This window comes from Monodon monoceros, unplaced genomic scaffold (assembly GCF_005190385.1).
Source record: "Monodon monoceros isolate NGI ecotype Baffin Bay Population unplaced genomic scaffold, NGI_Narwhal_1 Super_Scaffold_18, whole genome shotgun sequence".
Lineage (NCBI taxonomy): Eukaryota > Metazoa > Chordata > Mammalia > Artiodactyla > Monodontidae > Monodon > Monodon monoceros.
Window position 1 is genome coordinate 70,071,084 of NW_021703774.1, and position 18,089 is coordinate 70,089,172.

General features: G+C 50.6%; 3 protein-coding genes across 8 annotated transcripts; all 3 read right to left on the reverse strand.

Moving 5' to 3' along the window:
- Nucleotides 1-1,062: 1,062 nt before the first annotated feature.
- LENEP (lens epithelial protein) lies at nt 1,063-1,248 on the reverse strand. The gene has a single exon (XM_029227504.1). The coding sequence runs from the start codon at nt 1,246-1,248 to the stop codon at nt 1,063-1,065; it is 186 nt and encodes a 61-aa protein (XP_029083337.1).
- A 481-nt stretch (nt 1,249-1,729) lies between these two features.
- FLAD1 (flavin adenine dinucleotide synthetase 1) lies at nt 1,730-7,609 on the reverse strand. Of its 6 annotated transcripts, none has more exons than XM_029230096.1 (8): nt 7,532-7,609; nt 6,848-7,072; nt 4,589-5,333; nt 3,737-3,884; nt 3,197-3,295; nt 2,930-3,119; nt 2,089-2,162; nt 1,755-1,971 (listed from the first exon to the last, which is right to left on the reverse strand). In XM_029230096.1, the coding sequence occupies exons 2-8, from the start codon at nt 6,926-6,928 to the stop codon at nt 1,836-1,838; spliced, it is 1,473 nt and encodes a 490-aa protein (XP_029085929.1). In that variant the 5' UTR covers nt 6,929-7,072; nt 7,532-7,609; the 3' UTR covers nt 1,755-1,835. The 6 variants fall into 6 exon arrangements, 5 of the variants coding, with proteins under 5 accessions (XP_029085932.1, XP_029085929.1, XP_029085931.1 ...); XM_029230098.1 differs by lacking the exon at nt 7,532-7,609 and adding an exon at nt 7,464-7,481; XM_029230099.1 differs by lacking the exons at nt 2,930-3,119; nt 7,532-7,609 and adding an exon at nt 7,260-7,522 and having other exon boundaries at nt 1,730-1,971.
- Nucleotides 7,610-14,486: 6,877 nt separating this feature from the next.
- CKS1B (CDC28 protein kinase regulatory subunit 1B) lies at nt 14,487-17,915 on the reverse strand. The gene is made up of 3 exons (XM_029229793.1): nt 17,792-17,915; nt 15,616-15,743; nt 14,487-15,004 (listed from the first exon to the last, which is right to left on the reverse strand). Exons 1-3 carry the CDS (start codon nt 17,848-17,850, stop codon nt 14,952-14,954), a joined length of 240 nt encoding a protein of 79 aa, XP_029085626.1. The 5' UTR covers nt 17,851-17,915; the 3' UTR covers nt 14,487-14,951.
- Between the last annotated feature and the right edge of the window lie 174 nt (nt 17,916-18,089).

Sequence of the window (18,089 nt, forward strand, 5' to 3'; positions counted from 1 at the left end):
CATTAGGCAGGAGCAAGACGATGTAAATGGCTGGTGTGTGCCTACCACTGGGAGTGATTCAGGGAGAGCATGTGTTGGTGGCTGCCAAGGGGAAGTGAAGAGTCAATTCTGCTCATTCTGGCTGTTTGTGTCCTATGCACTGTCATAAACCTGAGGGGCCTGTGTGGCCATACAGGCGGCTTTCTCTTGCAGCTTTGTCTGCAAGCTAGAGGAGCAGGGCCGGACCTCCTCCGTAAGCTGGGAACTAGCACCAGCTCAGTGCTTTCCCCAAGATCTTCGGGGGCAGGGAGCTGGCCAGACCAGGTCTTCTATTTGGGTTCCCATCCTTACACACAGGGCCTCACAGAAGAAGACCCCACCCAAGCTGGACTCCTCCCTGTCTACAAGTTGGGAGGAACCTGGCCTTTCTACCCAACGCCCTCCCCACCCAGGCACCAGTGAGTCAGGAAACCTGGTTTTCATTCTGTTCTATCCAGGAAAACTTCCTTCCCTCCTTGGCTCCCAGACTCTTCCAGTGCTGACTTTTTCTGACTTCCCTGTAGACATTTAGAACTTTTGGTCTCAAGGCTTATTTATTATACATACAGTTCAGTGATTCTCATACAGAGATACTGGGGGCAGCCCATTCCTGGTACTAAGAGGGTATGGTAAGATCAGCCATCTGGGCCGGTGGGCTCACTGTACCAGGCTTGGAGGAGTGCCAGGTTCTGCTGCAGTCTGTCTGGGGTCCTAGCCAGCAGGCCAAGCTCCTGTGCACCAGAGGTGCACTGGAGGTGGGGCCTGGGAATAGAGGCCCAGAGATGAGGCAGGTCTGACAGATGGCACAAACTCAAAGCAGGATCACACTTCACTCATTGTTTGTGGCCCATCCTTGGTCAAGCACAGCTGGCCCCAGGAGTCTTGATGGGGGTTGGGCTGGGTGCTAAAAAAGAGAATGGGAAGCTGAGAGGCAGGCTCTGCCACAGAAGCTGCAGCCATGCCTCCTGTCTGTTTGCCTTACCCTGCCCACCTGAGCGATGCTGGCCATGGTGCCAGCAGGGAGGAGGCAGCTCCCTGCTGCCATTAATCCAGCAGCTCCTTGATACACCAGCAGCAGAGGAGGATGTAGGCGACTTCCTTCAGGGTCCGCTGCAGGCCCTCCCACCCTGTACCCATCTTCATGACGGGCACCCGGAGTCCAGTGTCTCGCAGAACTCCTCCAAGGGAGAAGGGCAGGGCCTGGGCTAGGGGCTGTATCCGGGACTGCATGTGGGCAGCAGCTCTGAGGAAGGGTGTGGGAGCTGCCTCTAGTGCCTTTTATCAACATTGTCCCCACCCCCTTCAGACCTCATGACTGTGGGGACAAAGGCCCCAGGGTCTAGCACAGGGAAAGTTCTGGGCCTGAGAATGGGCTGAGTCAGCCCCTGTGCCCAGGGATGGCGGGGTGGGGTTAGTAGGAGGAGGGCCTGGCCACTCCATCTTTCATCCTCCACAGCCAGGCCAGCTCAGCTTCCCTTCCTCCAGCCTGGGCCTCGAAGCCCTGGCTGCCCTGCCCAGTTATCCCTTCCCCCAGGGGTTGGCACTGCTCCCTGCTCCTGCCCTCTGGTGGGCTCCAGCTGAGGCTGGCACTGAAAATCATCAATGAGAGCTCCTTTCCAGCCTCCTCTCTCCCCCGCCGCCCCAGAGTGAGCACTGAGGGCTCCGAGCTGCCAGGGCCTGGCCCACTTCTGCTTCTTTCGTCCCCTGAAGCAGGAAGACACAGCCAGAGCAACAGGCACAGGAGAGGTGGTTTATTGACAGGTTAGACCCCAGGATGGCCCCCTTCCCTTCCTCTTGGACAGGGCACGAGTGGGAGGTCACGTGCGGGAGTTCCGCTCCTCGTCTTCGTTCTCAAGCAGGTAGGCTGGACGGTAGGTGGGCTGTCCTCCTGGGTTCGGGCACTTCAGGGCTGGGTTCCGCACCGTGTTCTCCCGGCTCCCCAGTGACGTATAGCTGGTGGGGCGGGGGAATGGGAATGGAGGGCATGGGTGAGTGTGGTGGGCTCGGCTCTCCCAGTCCCAGCACCCTCACATCTTCCACACACCCATCCTCTTCCTCCAAATCCCTTACCCTTGGTCATACAGGATACAGTATGGGACAAACAGTTGACGCAGAAAGTCCCAGATGTCTCTGTAGGTCCAGTCCTGGGAGGTCAGAGTCAGAGAAGAGTCACACATACTTTCTTTTCCCACACCTACCCACTGCCACCTGGGAAGGGGACTATCCGGGGCTCTTCAGCTCCCTTGGCCTCTGACGGAGGGCCTGCTACCCAATTCTCTGGTACATCTTGCTCTGTGTAGGCCAACCAATAAGAAAGAGAAAGCTTTTATCCTGTCCCTCTCCATTTCTCAACCCACCCTCCACTGGCATCTAAGTTCCAGGACAGGGAGAGGATATCTATGTCTGTGTAAGCCTGTGCTGTCCAGTAGAACTTTCTGCAATGATGGAAATGTTCTTTATCTGTGCTAACATGGTGGTCGCTCGACATGTTGTTAGTAGAACTAAAGAACTGAATTTTGAATTGTAATTTAATTTAAAAATTGAGATATTCACATGCCATGAAATTCATCCTTCTAAAGTATATAATTCAGTTTTTTTTTTTTTAGCAATTTGTATTTCGTTTCAATTAATTACAATTTGAGTGTAAATAAACGGCCCATGGCTACCATATCAGACAGCACAGGTCTAAGTCATTGTTCTGTCCACAGGAGAAAGCAGGATGCCTGCCATTGAATTAGTGCTCGATAAAAATTGGTCAAAAGGCTGAACGAAAAAATAGCACAGCCTCCCCCGGATGATGGGGCTGTTTCATCCAAGCCCCAGGGTCTAACCTCCCCCAACTCAGGTAGCCAGGGAGCAATGACTGATAGGGGGCATGAGACTGAAAGCGATAAATCCCCTTCCCTGATACCAGTAGCGGGTTGATGCGCATGAATGAAGGCCACCCTGGGTCAGTGGGACTGAAGGGGCCGAGGCTGCAGGAGTAGGGGTCGGTGCGGCGGGTGCCCATCAGCACGGCCTCCAGCTGGGGATGCTGTGCCCGCAGCTCGCTCAGGGCCTGCTTCATGTCACCCTCAGCCTCCAGCACCTGCAGACTGTACCTGAGGAAGAGCAGTGGGAGTCAAGAGTGGGCCCTGCCAAGCCCCTCTTGGAGCCCAAACCTTCAGGTCCCTAGTACCTCTTGATGGTGTCCTGTAGAAACTGCTCCAGCTCAGGGAAAGGGGAGATGCTGCGGATATACAGGATCTGGAGGGGCTCTTGAGCATCAGGGTATTTCCTGGGGAGGGGGCAGAATCCATTGGCTTGCCAGGATGGGCAGGGCTTGCCTTTTGGCCCCTGGGATGGACACCCTCCCCTTCTCTCCTTTCCTCATCCTTCCCATCCATCAGAACCCACTTCGTCTGGGAAGCCCACTCTGACCTCTTACCTCTCAAATCTGGAGCATACACTCCTGTTTCCAGTATGTAAGCCTTACCTCCCCGACAGGACTGTGACCACCCTGTTGTCGGGGATGGTGGCTTGCACGTCCATACCCCGCGCCAGGCAGGTGTCAGACGCTCAATAAATATGGTGGGGGAATGGAACTGAGTGGTCACTATGGCTACCATCCTCCCAAACCCCACCCAGACACCCCCTTTCCTCCCTGCTTCTTAGGATGGGGAACTAGAGAATGGGGCCGATCTATCTCTGGGGTCTTGCCTCCAGGGGGTTGGCTCACTTCTGCACAGCGGCATGGAAGAGGTGCAGGAGGGCGGTGCAGTCCTTGCCCCCGTTGAATCCCACGCAGAGCTGGGTGAGGCTGTACTGAGCCAGGGCAGTCTCAATGGTCTGTAGGGCGCCTGCCACCTTTTCTCTCAGAGAAGACCCTGCCAGCCAGGCAGGGAAGAGGGCATCAGATAGAGACATATGACTGTCAAAGGGCAGTGGTCAAAGGGCAGTGGGGGCCAAGTTGCCCTTGCTTAAAACCCTTCCATATCTTCCTAGTGTTCCCCATGCCTTCATCTGCCCACTCGGCCCTGCAGTCTGCCCCCAGCCTGTCATTCAGCCACATCTCATGGCACTCTTCACCTCAGTGTCTTCCCTCTGGAGGTCCTGGTTTCTTTCCATTCTCCTAAACCTCATGCTGCTTCCTTTCAGACCCTCTCTCACACCGTTTACTCTTGCCCACCTCCTGGTCTGACCAAATCCTCCTTAGCACTCAGCTTATATGTCACTCGCCCAGAGAAGCCTTCTTGGACCCCACATCAAGGCTGATCTCCCTGCTATGGAGACCCCCCATCACTGACGCCTCATGCACGATTACCTGTTTAACGTCTCCCTCTCCTGTTAAACTCCTTGTCCAGAATAGGGCATACCTCTGTCTTGTTGAGTTACACCCCCAACAGCCAGCACAGTGCTGCTGAAAGGAGGTACTCAATTGATATTTATTGGAAGAATGAATGGATCAGCTGTGGCTATCTTCTACCTTCTCCTGGATCTGGGGGAAGCCTCCAACAGCCCCTGCATTCCTGAGACTGAGGGTGGCACCAAAGGTCTGGTGTATGCGGCCCCTCCCCCAGGAGGCCCCTACCTGACTCAGTGAGTTTGTACACGGCCTCCCTGGCCTGCTCCACGGCGTTGGGTGCGTAGGGGACCAGCGATCCCCGGGGCAGACGGGCAGTCAGGTAGGCCAGGCATTCCTCCAGGGGCCCTTCTTCCTCCGAGTCCAGTGTCAGCTTCACCTGATAGTAGTTGCTGCCCCAGTCAGGGTAGGAACCCAGGCCAAGCCTGCGCCCGAAGTGGGCCTGGGCCTCAGCCAGGATGGGGGCGATAGAGGCCTCATTAGCTGCCACATACAGCTCTCGCAAGTGGAACTGAACAGCTGTGTTTTGAAACAGTCCCTTTAGCCCCTCCAGCACCCGCCGCAGCAGCTCCGGAATTCCTGGGAAGAGGTAGACGTTTCGGACGGAGACTAGTGGGAATCTGAACGGACGGCCAGTGAGAGGATCTGTGCCATAATGTAGGCGGGCAGAGGAGGGCACCCGTGACAGCTTCTCCCAGCCCTCCCCACCTAGGGCTTTGATGGCCCCTTCCAGCTCAGGGTGTGGCCTGAGTTCGTCCCCAAAGGCCTGTGCTACTGCCTCAAAGGTCACATCATCATGGGTGGGGCCAATGCCCCCTGCCGTAAGGACGTGGGTGAAGCGGCTGGAGAAAGACGTGACCTCAGCCGCGATGGTGGCTACCTCATCGGGTACGACAGAGACTCGGCACACCTGGACCCCCAGGGAGCGCAGTGTCCGGCACAGAAAGTAGGTATTGGTGTCCTGAGTGTGTCCCTGCGAGATTGGAGATGGGGAAGATGACAGTGTCAGTGCCGTAGGGATGAAGGGCAAAGGGGGAAGGATCAGGCTGCATCTGCCTGATGATGGGGCACTCTGCTCTTTGGGGGACACCACCTCGGGCTGCCCAGAAGCCCAGACTAGGCGCAAGAGTGGGAAAATCCATGTGAATGGAGTCAGGGGTAATGTGATCCCCCTTGGGCCTTCATCTCTGCTTATGGATTCAATCATCAACTGTATGGGGACAACTCATCTACTTCCTCACCAACCCTGACAGTTTTAGTCCTCTGGCTCCAGGTGCTTACTGGGCATCTTCACCCTATCCCTGGCTGTTGTCCCTTTGGTCAATGGCATCTCCAGACACTGTCCACAGCGTCAGGTTCTTCAAGCTGTCAATTCTACTTCTGAAATGTCTCTCCATTTGCTCTCTTCCCTCTGTTCCTACTGCCACCAAACGGGTCCTTGGCACCTTTCACCTGGACAGTGGCGGCAGACCCCTGGCCAGAATCCCAGCCTCCAGCCACAGCGCTCTGCCCTGTGCCTCCTGAACAACTTTCCTAACGTGTCACTGTGACTGCATCACTCTTGGCTCAAAAGCCATTTGTTGTTTCCAACCATATACAGAATAAAGTTCAAATTCATTTGCAGAATATTTGAGGCTGTGAGTCTATGGTGTGTGTCCACTCTTTTTTCCAGCCCCATCTTCTTCTACTTCTCTACAGAGAGTTTAGTGGTTAAGGGGGGCTCTGGAGTGAGAATCAGGTTGGAACCCCACCTACCACTTACTAGCTGTTCAACTGTGGGCAAGTTTCTCAACCTCTCTGAGCCTCAGTCTCATAATCTATTCATTGAGATTTATAATAAAAGTACCCACATCGGACTTCCCTGGCGGTCCAGTGGTTAAGACTCCGCGCTTCCAATGCAGGGTGCGTGGGTTTGGTCCCTGGTCAGGGAACTAAGATCCCACATGTCGGGCGGCTCAGCAGGGAAAAAAAAAAAAGTACTCACATCATGGAGTTGTTGTGAGGATTAGTAAAATCACATATGTGATGTAATAAGCACACTGCCAGGCGCTAGTAAGCACTCAGTATTACTATTACAAACCTGATGCCCACCATGACCTCTAGTGAGACTTCCCTGATTATTCAGAAGTAATTTCCCCCTTCTAGTACTTTCCTTCTATCTCACTTATCTACTCTGTGGAATGCCTTGGATCATTTTCCAAACAGGTTGGATATAACTCTGAAATAATACATGCATTGTCATTTCTGTAAAGCCACCCCTCCCCCTACCATAGTGCTTGGCAAATTGTAGGGACTTTGCTACAAGTTTTTCAACACAGTAATTGAAAGAATGAAGGTCACTTTTCCTCCAATATATTGGACTCACTCCAGGACCCTACTGCAGCAAGGGGGCTCCCACCCTGGTTCACCCTCCCTCAACAGAACGTGGAGCAAGCTCCGGAGGACAGGAGAACGCTGCCCCTCCCCCCTCCTCTGTCCCAGACACACCTTGAGGATCTCATCTCCAACAATGATGATGCCCGCCGTCACGCTGCGCCCTGGGGGAGGTTCAGAGGCCCTAGATGCCATGGTCCTGCCTTCTCTGCCCCTCTGCAAGGCCCTCCAGTAGCCACCCAGACCCCCAAATAGGGGGCGCAAGCACGCGGGGCCCGCCAGGTCTACAGGGCACTGGGGGTCATAGCCTGGGAACTGGGGTTCCGGGGTCGAGGGAACCTGGAGGAGCCAGAAAGGACAATGGGGGAGAGCAGGAGTGCAATCTTCCTCATCACGCCCTTGACAATCGACTCCTTTATCCATGTCCCTTTAATAAACGTGTTCTCAAACCCTAGCCCATACCTCTTTTAATGTTTTCTATGCTCGGTCCTAGTCTCCTTAAAATGTCCTTCTCTCCCGAACCTACCACTTTAAATGTCTTCTGTCCGTTGAGCTCGGCTCCTCTAGGGTCTGCTCTATCTTGGGCATCTGCACCTTTAAATGCCTCTTCTCTTTGGGGCATCTGTTCCTTTAAATGTCTACCTTATCCTGGGCCTTGGCCCCTTTAAGTGCGTTCCCTCCCTCCACCCACGACCAAAACTCAGCAGCCTTCTTTTGCTGGCTTCCGCACCCTTTCTAGCCCGGAATCCTGTCTCTTCCCGCCACGCTTCAGACTGCTGAGCTCTTCCAGGTTCTCACCTGCCTCTTGCCCCTTCACCGGGTCTTTCCCTCTCTCCTTCCCTCCCGTGGCAGCTTCCGTACTCAGAGTCCCGCCTTAGACTCCTACCTACCTCGTATTAATTGGTCATTTTGGCCGTCGCTCACACAATCTTTAAGGGTCAATTGGTCTAGTCGACTATCGCTCTCGAGCTTTAGCTAGAGGGCAGGAGTAGTGCTGGGTTGTTATTGGCGACAACCACGTGGTCACCCCTCGCCCGGAAACATGGGGGCCGGGCCTTAGTTGGGGGCGGGGCTTTTCGCTCACTGCTGGGCTTGAGGAGTCGGGTGTGAAATGAGTGGTGGTGGTTGGAGGTGCTTTAAGGACTTTGGGGTGCTCCAGTCTCGTGCTGGAAGTAAAGAGAGGTTTGACTCTAACCTCTGTTCTGTGTTAAAATTCTTGTATGCATATGCTGTTATTCATTAACCATGACTTATTCTAAGGGATTGGGGGCTGGCACTGGTGCAGAGGGGATTTTATATTGTGGCAAATGGACGTTGGAGGGACAGCCAAGAAAAATTGTCAGCATTGCCTGGGAGGTAGCAAGATCCTGGAGGTGACCTTTTAGTGTGTGGAACTTTCATTTGTCCTTGTTATAAACAGTAAGGCTAATTACCTGTACGCGGGCCTTTCACTGTCGTGGCCTCTCCCGTTGCGGAGCACAGGATCTGGACGCGCAGGCTCAGCGGCTACGGCTCACGGGCCCAACCGCTCTGCGGCATGTGGGATCTTCCTGGACCGGGCCACGAACCCGTGTTCCGTGCATTGGCAGGCGGACTCTCAACCACTGCGCCACCAGCGAAGCCCTACTGAAACCTTTTTGACGACAAAGTCTTGCCCCACCTTGTTCCAGATGGTGCTTTAAACAACCTCTCCCAGTTAATTGGTCTTGGAGATACGAGTGAGGGCGGCGACTAGGGAGTGCCACGTGTCCACTTTGGATTCTCACATTATCCTAGCTTCCTCTTATTTCACTTGCTTCTGGTCTAAAAGTACTTCTTAAACTTTAATGCTCCTACGAATCATCTGGGGACCTTTTCATTTTTCACTTTTATTTTTAAATTATTTATTTATTTGGCTGCGTTGGGTCTTTGTTGGTGCGCGCAGGCTTTACTCTAGTTGCGCGGTGTGAGGGCTTATTGCAGCGGCTTCTCTTGTTGCGGAGCATGGGCTCTAGGCGCGGGCTCAGTAGTTGTGGCACAAGGGGTTAGTTGCCCCGCAGTGTGTGGGATCTTCCCAGACCAGGGCTCAAACCCAAGTCCCCGGCATTGGCAGGCAGATTCTTAACCAGGAAAGTCCCCATAGGGGCCTTCTTAATATGCTGTTTAAATCTACAGGATTCATGCGGTTTGGGTGGGGCCTGAGATCTGCATTTAACAAGCTCTCGTTGTGATCCTAACGCGGGTTGAAAAAGAATTTCCAGACACGAGGCAGGATGAAATAAGATAGAATTTATTAGAGGGAAGGGTTGCTGCCAGAACAGCAGGCCGACTTCCTAGCAGTCTGGGAGAGTCAGCCCGAACATGTGCTATTGATCAGTTTTTATAGCCAGAAAACAAAAGAATGGTGGGGTGAAAATTTCGTTTACTGATTGGCTGAGGCACATACACCTTCCTTCTATCTGGTGAGAGTGGGACAGCCCAGATGCCTTTCCTTATTTGGGACAGGTCCCGTTGCCCAGGTGGGTGTTGGCCAGGTGGGCTCAGGAATTTCGTAACCATCTCAACATAGTGGGGAGGGCGATTTAAGAGTCTGGTAGGGGGTGTAACGCTGCAACTTTTTCATGCAGGGTCAGTCTTTGTCCTTGAAGCATCATTGTCCTTGGAGCACCACATTCCCCCTTCTATTTATAGGGCCAATTCCTTGGCCCTATTGGGTACCCTGCTCATATCTACCTAACTGCCTAATTCCCTCTCAGGCATTCTGGAACCCCTTTGTGAGAAGGTGTGACAAACTCTCTGGCTGCTTCCTGCTGAGCAGGGGCATCATGGGGCCCTGGGTTCCCGTTGCCTGCTCTCTGTCAGGGTGTATCTAGGGAGGAGTGTGGGCCCCATGTAAAGTGATGGCGGCTTGTTCAAGGGGTTGTACGAGTGTTGTCTGGCCGGTGTTTTTGTTGCATCACCATTTGTATTCTGGAAGAGACAAACTTAACAAGGAGGTTAAAAATACACGGCCCGAAAATTGGTCTGGACCTTGCCTGATTGATTAACCAAAAGACAGCAATCCTCCTTTAACACTGCACAAGTCCCTCCCTGATAAGCCAGTAGGAGGTCCTGAGCTCTTCTATTTTGTAAAACCACTCCTGTTAGAGAATTTATTTGTTCTTGTAGCATGTTAATTTGAGCTGCTAGGTTGGCAATCTGTTGTGTGAGTTCAAGAGAGAGCTGTTGGGCAGGGAAAATAGAGTTTAAGAGTACTGCTGAGCCTGTTCCCATCCCTGTTAGGAGGATCGAGGAACGACGAGGAACGACGAGTGGGACAACGGCGAGTGGGACAATGGCGAGTGGGACCAGAGAAGGAAGTCAGGGCTGAATAAGAAGCCCCTGTGTCACTTAGAAAGGTTATATTAGCCCCTGCCACATCCAGGGTTACCTGGGGCTCCTCCAGTCTTATGGGGAACATAGGGTCCTGTAGGTTGAGCCTCGGGCACCTTCAGTCATCCACATCCAGGAGCCCCAGATCTACAGTGCAATCCGGTTCTTGCTCCTGGTAGTCAATTACCACTGACAGGGGTAATTGGTTTTGACCTCGGCCCACGGGGGCTGGGACCGAAAAACCCCGAGTGTTGGGTGGTTGTGGAATTGGCCTACCCGCTTGAGGGCGGCAGGGACAACTCCTCTTCCAGTTGGCCCTTTTGATGATAAGGGCATGGGATATCGGGTGGTGGGGTGTGGCAGTTCCTGACAGTGTGCCCCTGCTGACTGCATTGGTAGCAGATCCGCGGTGGTTTCTGAGATGGGAGAGGGGCTCCCGTGGGTCCCTGTTGTGGGAGGGACTGAGTAATGGCAAGAGCCATATAGTGAGCATGTCGTTTTAATTTTTCCTCCTCTCTTAGTTCTCGTCTGTTCCTAGAAGCCTCCTCCCTATTGTTAAAAACCTTCAAGGCCGTGTCAAGTAGGACAGAAAATGGGGTTTGTGGCCCTTGCTCTAGTTTCTGTAATTTCTGTCTTATGCTTGGGGATGCCTGGCTTACAAAGTGAACTGCAAGTACAGCCTGACCTTCAGGGGTCTCAGGATCTAGGCTGGTGTATTTCCTCATAGCCTCTACTAATTGGGCCTGAAAAAGGGCCAGATTCTCAGACCGTTCCTGTGTGACTTCTCTGAGTTTATTATAATTGACAGGTTTGATGATTGCCTTTTTCATACCTTCTAGTAGACAGGTAATCACGTAATGTCTCCTAGTGAGCCCTCCTGCTGGCCCATTTGTATTTTCCTGGTATCTCCATCTTGCGTCTGCCCGTGGGACTGCCTCTGCCCCTGCTCGGTTCTCATTAGGATTTCGGGCGTGTGCCTCATCTGCCCAGGCCTGAGCCACAGCCCAGATCCTGGCATTTTCCTCGTGATGCAGCAGGTAGTTAGGACCACGTGGATATCTGGCCAAGTTAAGTCAAAGGCTATAGTTAGGGCCTGGAATTCCCTTATGAACATGGAGGGGTCCTGGCTAAAGGAGCCCAGTTTCCCTTGAATATGAGAGAGATCAGACATGGGGAAGGGGACATGAACTCTGATAGTACCTAGGTCTCCGTTAGCGACCTCTCGTAGGGGAAGCATATCGGGACTCGATTCAGAGCATTGGGCTACTGGTGACCGAGTGTGGGGCGGGGGTGGAAGGTCTGCTTCTGGGTACAGGGGTGGGGGTTGGGGAGCAGAAGGTTGAGGAGGAGGCTGGGGAGATCGGGGACAAGAAGGGTCATCCAAGATATCTGGTGGAGGGGGAGAGGGGGAGGGACGAGGTAGTGAAGCTGAAGGAGGAGGGTGGGGAGGACGAGGCATTAAAGCGGCAATGGAGAGACACATGTGACAGGAGTCCCTCAGGCTCAGATTCTGACTGAGGGCCATGAAGGCCTGGACATATGGAACCTCGGAATCCTTTGCTAGTTTCCAACAATAGAGATCAAGTTGGAGGATCATGTTGTAATTTAGCGTCCCATTAAGAGGCCATTGTTCTTGGTCCCTCAGTTTGTATTGGGGCCAAGCCGTGTTACAAAAGAAAATGAGCCTCTTCTTTTTGAGACTGTCTGGGTCAAATTCCTTACAATTCCTGAGAATATAAACAAGAGGTGAGTCTAAGGGGACAGATGTACCTGAACCCATTCTTAGCCCCAATGCCATAGAATGGGGGTACTGAGAATCACTGACAGGCAAAAAGGCAAAAATCACTGACAGGCACAAAGTAAAAAATCACTGACAGGCATATGTGCCCTCTTTGTCTCAGTGACGTCTCCGTGCGACTTAGGCACAAAAATGCTGACTGTCTCAGCTGTCGCGTCCGACTGAGGTGGCCAGAGCAGTGAGAAACCGTGCGGCCAGGGCATCAGTGACCAGAGAGGGGAATCCCCGGAAGCCAGCCGGGAATTGACTCACCGTTATTAGACTCTCAGGGATGGGAAGGAGCTCCCGGGACGACCTAGAGGCGGTGAGGTCCTTTGGAGTCAGTCCGAGCTGAGGAGAAAGAAGCAGAAGCGACAGAAAAGAGGACTGAGGATTCCACCTTCTATCCCTACCGAGGAGACGGTGGCCAAGGGACTGGGGGCTGTGTGTTTTGCTTTGTCCACAATGTGCCTCGCGTTGCACGGAAGTTGTCTTGCTGGGGGCAGACGCTCTAATAGCCTGGTCCGTTCCGTGACCCCCTTATCCTTTCACGGGAGTCTTCAAGCAGCAGGCACCCTAATGGCTTTTAAATGCCTTACCCGTGCCCGCACGATACCCTTTGGCCTAGTCCTCAGTCGGAAGGAAGACAGAGGGATCCTCACCTGCTCTGGGAGGCAGTTACTGGGGCAAAGTGAACCGTGGAGCCTTCGGAACACACAGGCTGTGGCCCTGGCCAGAGTTCCTCCGTTGCTTCCACAGCAACTTGCCTGTTCACAGAGGGTCCCAAGGAATGAGGAGAGGAGGTGGGGAAAGAGATGCCCCTGGAGATCCCCGTACAGGCCACCAAATGTTGTGGTCTGAACGCGGGTTGGAAAAGAATTTCCAGACACGAGGCAGAATGTAAAGAAGATAGAATTTATTAGAGGGAAGGGTCGCTGCCAGAACAGTGGGCCAACTTCCTAGCAGTCTGGCAGTCAAGCCCGAACATGTGCTATTGATCAGTTTTTATAGCCAGAAAACAAAAGAATGGTCGGGGTGAAAATTTCGTTTACTGATTGGCTGAGGCACATACACCTTCCTTCTATCTGGTGAGAGTGGGACAGCCCAGATGCCTTTCCTTATTTGGGACAGGTCCCATTGCCCAGGTGGGTGTTGCCCAGGTGGGCTCAGGAATTTCGTAACCATCTCAACGTGGTGGGGAGGGCGATTAAGAGTCCGGTAGGGGGTGTAACGCTGCAACTTTTTCAGGCAGGGTCGTTCTTTGTCCTTTAAGCATAATTGTCCTTGGAGCACCACACTCCTGTCATGCTGATGCCACTGTTTTCTGTAGTAAAGCTCTAAAATTCATTCATTTAGAGGACTGCTGAACCACACCTGGCCTCATTTTACTCTGCTAAAACCCCTCTAAGATAGATATGATGCCCCTTTTACAGATGGGCAACAGGCTCAAAAAGGTGAAGGGATGCCATACAACAACCACAAAACACTACAGTGAATGGTAGAGCCAGGCTTCTAGACCCTTCTTTCTCAAATAATAAGCCCCGTGCTTTTTCCAATTAAGAGAGTCTCAGCTCTAAAAAAACAAAGTCAGGCTTTCCTAATGACATAAGCCATATATGCTACATCATCTTTCTTAGTAATGGTGATATTTGACAAGCCCCGCCCCCCTCCCCAAAACATCAGCTCTGGTCTGATCCTTTACAGTGGGTTCTCAAGCTTAAGTATGCACCAGAATCACCTAGAGAGCTTGTTAAAATGTCACTAGGTTCTACCCTCAGAGTTTGATTCAGTAGGTCTAGGGTGGAGCCCAAGAATGGACACTTCTAAGGAGTTTCCAAGTGATGTTGATGCTTCTGGTCCAGGGACCACACTTGAACTACTACTGCTCTAAGGAAAAAATGAATGGAAGACAGAGAAGTGGGAAGATTAATCTCCCTTACTTAGCACTTCTGTTCAAAGTAGAGGGTAAGCTATTATTTGGCGAAATGTTTTCTCAAATAGCCACAGTTTACAACTGTTTTCTCAAAGGTTAGTGCTGTAACTACCTGTGTAAGAATGCTTGATATTCCCTCATCCAGGCCACAACCCAGAGCAATTAAGTCAACTTCCCTGGGAATGACTTAGCCATCAGCACTTTTAAAGCTACCCAGGTGATTCCAATGTTCAGCCAAAGTGAGAACCACTGAAAACACCCCCAAACCATTGTGCGGAGTGAACAGGCCAGAGGTGTGCCTGAGCCTTAGGCTGGTCAGGAAGTGGAATGCACTAGCAGCCTCTGGTTGACAGCCTCCTCCCTTTACCCTTGTGTACCCTTCAAAAATCAGGACTACGTTAATGGCAGCATCCCTGAGTGTAGAAAAGAATTCATTTGTTTTGATGAGATGAAGTTGTCCCCATATAACCTCTTTCTTAGGCCTGTAGTTAGAGTGAAATATATTTCAGTAGATGTTTGACAGCAAAGTCTGCTTAAAGTAGATTAAAAACCAGCTACCTGAATGTTGAAATAAACCTCATTATTAACAAAGAGCTGAACTTCATTATCTCACTGAAGGGCATATAATTAGAACCATGATAGTGAATGTGATGCTTGCCCTGAGAGGGGGAAAAACCTTTACAATGAGAGAATTAGATTATAAAAACTTCCTCTTTAATCAAGGCTTTTTAACATGGAACAGATTTCTTGAATAAAATGGAAAGTTTCCAACACATTGAAACATAAATCACCATACATACAACACCTGGCAGAAAAAAAAACAGGAAGTTTACACAATCCCTGTAACAGCCACGGTCTTATTCTTAGATGCTTCCTCCATCTGCCAAGTGTGTTCTGCTGGATACAGAGCTCACATTGGTTTTGGGGGTCACACTTAGCTGAGGCTGCAACCCAAAGAGCAGTTGTCCGGCTGGGCCATGGTCCTGTTGGTTCTGCTCAAGAAGCAAAGCAGTCTCCAACACGTTCAAACAGTGTACTGAACATCCTTTAAATATCAAAGTGAGAAACAGGAAGGCAACATAATAATGTCATCAGAAAGATGTTAGCAAATGAGGACAGCTGTATAAAGCATGAGGCTGAAAAGTGGCTCCCCAGCTTCATTTCTTTGGCTTCTTGGGCAGTGGCCGCCGGAACAGCAAGATGTGAGGTTCTGAAAGAGTGAGTGAAATCTAAGAGACAAGCTCACATCATCCTATGCACAACCTATAGTATCTCCCACTCCCACTTCCCAGGTATCACCCACTCAGATCTTTACAACTAAATTAAGATTTAAGCATATGGCCTTAGAAGCAGACCCCGAAGCCTGGCCTGTGTGCCAAGTACAGAATTGTCAGTATCAGTTCTCTTGCTATGTTTGTGCAGCCCCAGGGCGTCCTTTATTAGTTTTGTCTGGCAGTTTGGTGTCTGGTGTCTTATCAAGAAATATACTTTCCTTGGTTTATTTGGAACACATCCCAAAATTCACTTTCTGATGGAGAATGAAGCAGGGGCCATAACCTCTACCAGTGTATATGTAGCCTTAAAAAAAAAAAAAAATCCTCTGACCAAATTAGAGATTAAAGGAGGTTTTTTCAGTGACAGGTTGTTTCTGAACTTCCCAGATACTTTCTTATTTTTGGTCACTCCTGTTTTTCTAGATGGCTGGTGAGTTAAGAAACTAGTAAATCATCCCCACTTTCCCCCTATTTCTTTGGGTTATGCAACCTTATCATTCCTTCATTTCCTCAGTCCTACATGGTTGCTTTCTGCCATTGCACTGACCTGGTTCATGGATCATATAATGGACCCATCCCTGACTCTGCTGAACGCCAAGATTCCTCCATTCAGATTCAGACATCAAATGGGTTTTAGGGACCAGCTTGGCTATGTCCTTGGGCAACATCACATGCCTGTAACAGAAACATGGGAAGGTGGGGAATCTGTATCAATACTGGGTACAGTCTGTCAGACGAGTGCCTGCATATAAAGCCAAGAGAGGCAAGAAAAGACAAACCAGTTCGTAATGGCAGGGAGTTTATATAATCTTATTGTGGGGCAGAGGCAGCTAGAAATAAAGGCCAAGATACGTACATTCTCACAAAAGTATATTAAAAAGTACACATCAATGAATAACACCAGTGAATGAGCACCTAAATTCCAGGCACTGTTGATATATTGACTCTGCCTTCTCGGAGCTTATAGTCTTTTAGTTGATGACCCTAAAATAATATAACGGGAACCCCACAACACACACACACACACACACACACACACACACACACACACACACTGTTAATAAGTAAAGGCAATTTTGAACAGAATTGTAAGGAGGAAGGGAGAGAAGTAATTTCATGGAGAGGAAAGGCCTATCAGGGAAGAGTCAGAACAAAGGGTGAAATATATCTTATCCTTTAAGATCTATCCTAACTTCATTTTCCTAACTCTGAAGGGATGTGCCATGAGACTTCTTTGGGGGGAACTCCATGCTTTTCTAACCAAGGATAAGTCTCCTTTCATGGCAAAGAAATTACTACTCTGACATGAATTGGGGTGATTCAGACTTCATCATTTTCAATGAAAATGTACTGAATGCTCTCTCTGTGCTAAGTAAAAGGGATTTTTTTCCACCAAACAGTCAATTCTAGTCTAAATGTCTGAAAATAGCTTACATCTTAACAAGTCCCTGGCATAAAGATTGGCTTCCATACCTATTTAGACCAAAAAAACAAACAAACCCTTTTCTTAAACCAAATATCACTGCCAAGACTTACATCTTCCAGGGGATGAAATTAGTGATGTTTCTAGCCCTGCAAAGACATTATAAGCACTTAATTTTAGTTAGCCTAGTTCAGATGTAGAGGAAAACAGCTGAGGAAAAGAAAGTTAATTGGGTCCAAACAGGGCCGGGGGGCCTTTCCCAAGGATTTGGCATAAATACAAATAGTGTGTTTGTCAGCAGACACTGAGTTCTCCAGAAGGCCCAGAGCCCTGCACTAGGCTGAAGAAACACAAGGAAAGCAAGCTTCCAGTTGTTTTAAGTATTACGCTTCATATAGATTGGTCGAATGCCAATATTTGTAGAATTCTTTGTCTTCCCTAATTTTCTAATCTAGAATTATGGATTTAGGGTTTATCAAATGCAAACTATAGGGAGTCCTTTCTTCACCATGCTTGGCAAGTCGTACGTGCTCCCACCACAATCTGTACATAGTTCTATCATACCAATTATCACCTTCTTTCTGCTATCTGTCATTACTTCCACAGATTTTTAGGTTTGTTGAAAGCAGAGACCATGGCTTATCCTTGCACTTTAGTAGAACACCTGAAACCTATAAGCACTCCATAACTGTTTCCTAAGTAGATGCCCTTCAAATATTTGACGGGAATCTATTAGGTCTATATTAAGTCTTTTCTCAATGCTCCTGGCCAGTTTTATTCCACTCCAATTCTTCGAAGCCCACTTCCTAAAACAAGCCAGGCAACCACGCCCCCTTTCCATGAATTAATAAGCAACACTCAGGCTCTCTCAGAACTCCCCTCACTTTGAAGCCTCGAGGAAAATTCGGGATCCGCCTTTGCCACCTTCTCCCACGAGGCTCTACGGTGTTGCCATGATACAAGTAGTCTCAAGAAGGCAAATTCAATTTGCTCAATGAAGGTGAGAGAATGATCCAGAAACCCGCAAAGCTGAGGGTGGTCGGCACTCTAATACTCTAACCACGTCCACCCACGCCTCCTCCCAACAGGAGAGCTTACTCCAAATTCTCTACCACTTTAGGGTTTCTTTTACGATCGCCCCCAACCTTCGCGCATGCGCCTTACGCGCTCATGGCTCGCACCCAGTCCCTTCATCTCCCGCGCATGCGCCATTCTGTAGCTTCAGTCCGCGTTACTAACTCCTCGTGCCCTCACTTTTCAAAGCTCACGACCTTGTTATTGCCCCCGCGCCGGCACTAACCGGTACTCGAACTCCTCGTCGTCGTATTTGTCCGAATAGTAAATCTGCTTGTGCGACATAATCACCCTGCCTGAGGACCGTCAGCCCCGCACCTCCAACCTCCAAACAACTCCCAGCAGCACGCGCTCCCACCCTCTTTGGCCTCGCTTTCAAACACACCGCCCGCGCTTTCTATTGGTCATTCTGGCGGAAGGCGGGACAACCCCACCTTCAAGCCTCCGATTGGCTTAGATTTGCTTCTCCTTGAGTCCTTATTGGAGTGCACTGCTTACGTTGCTCAAGAACAAACGTAGGTCAA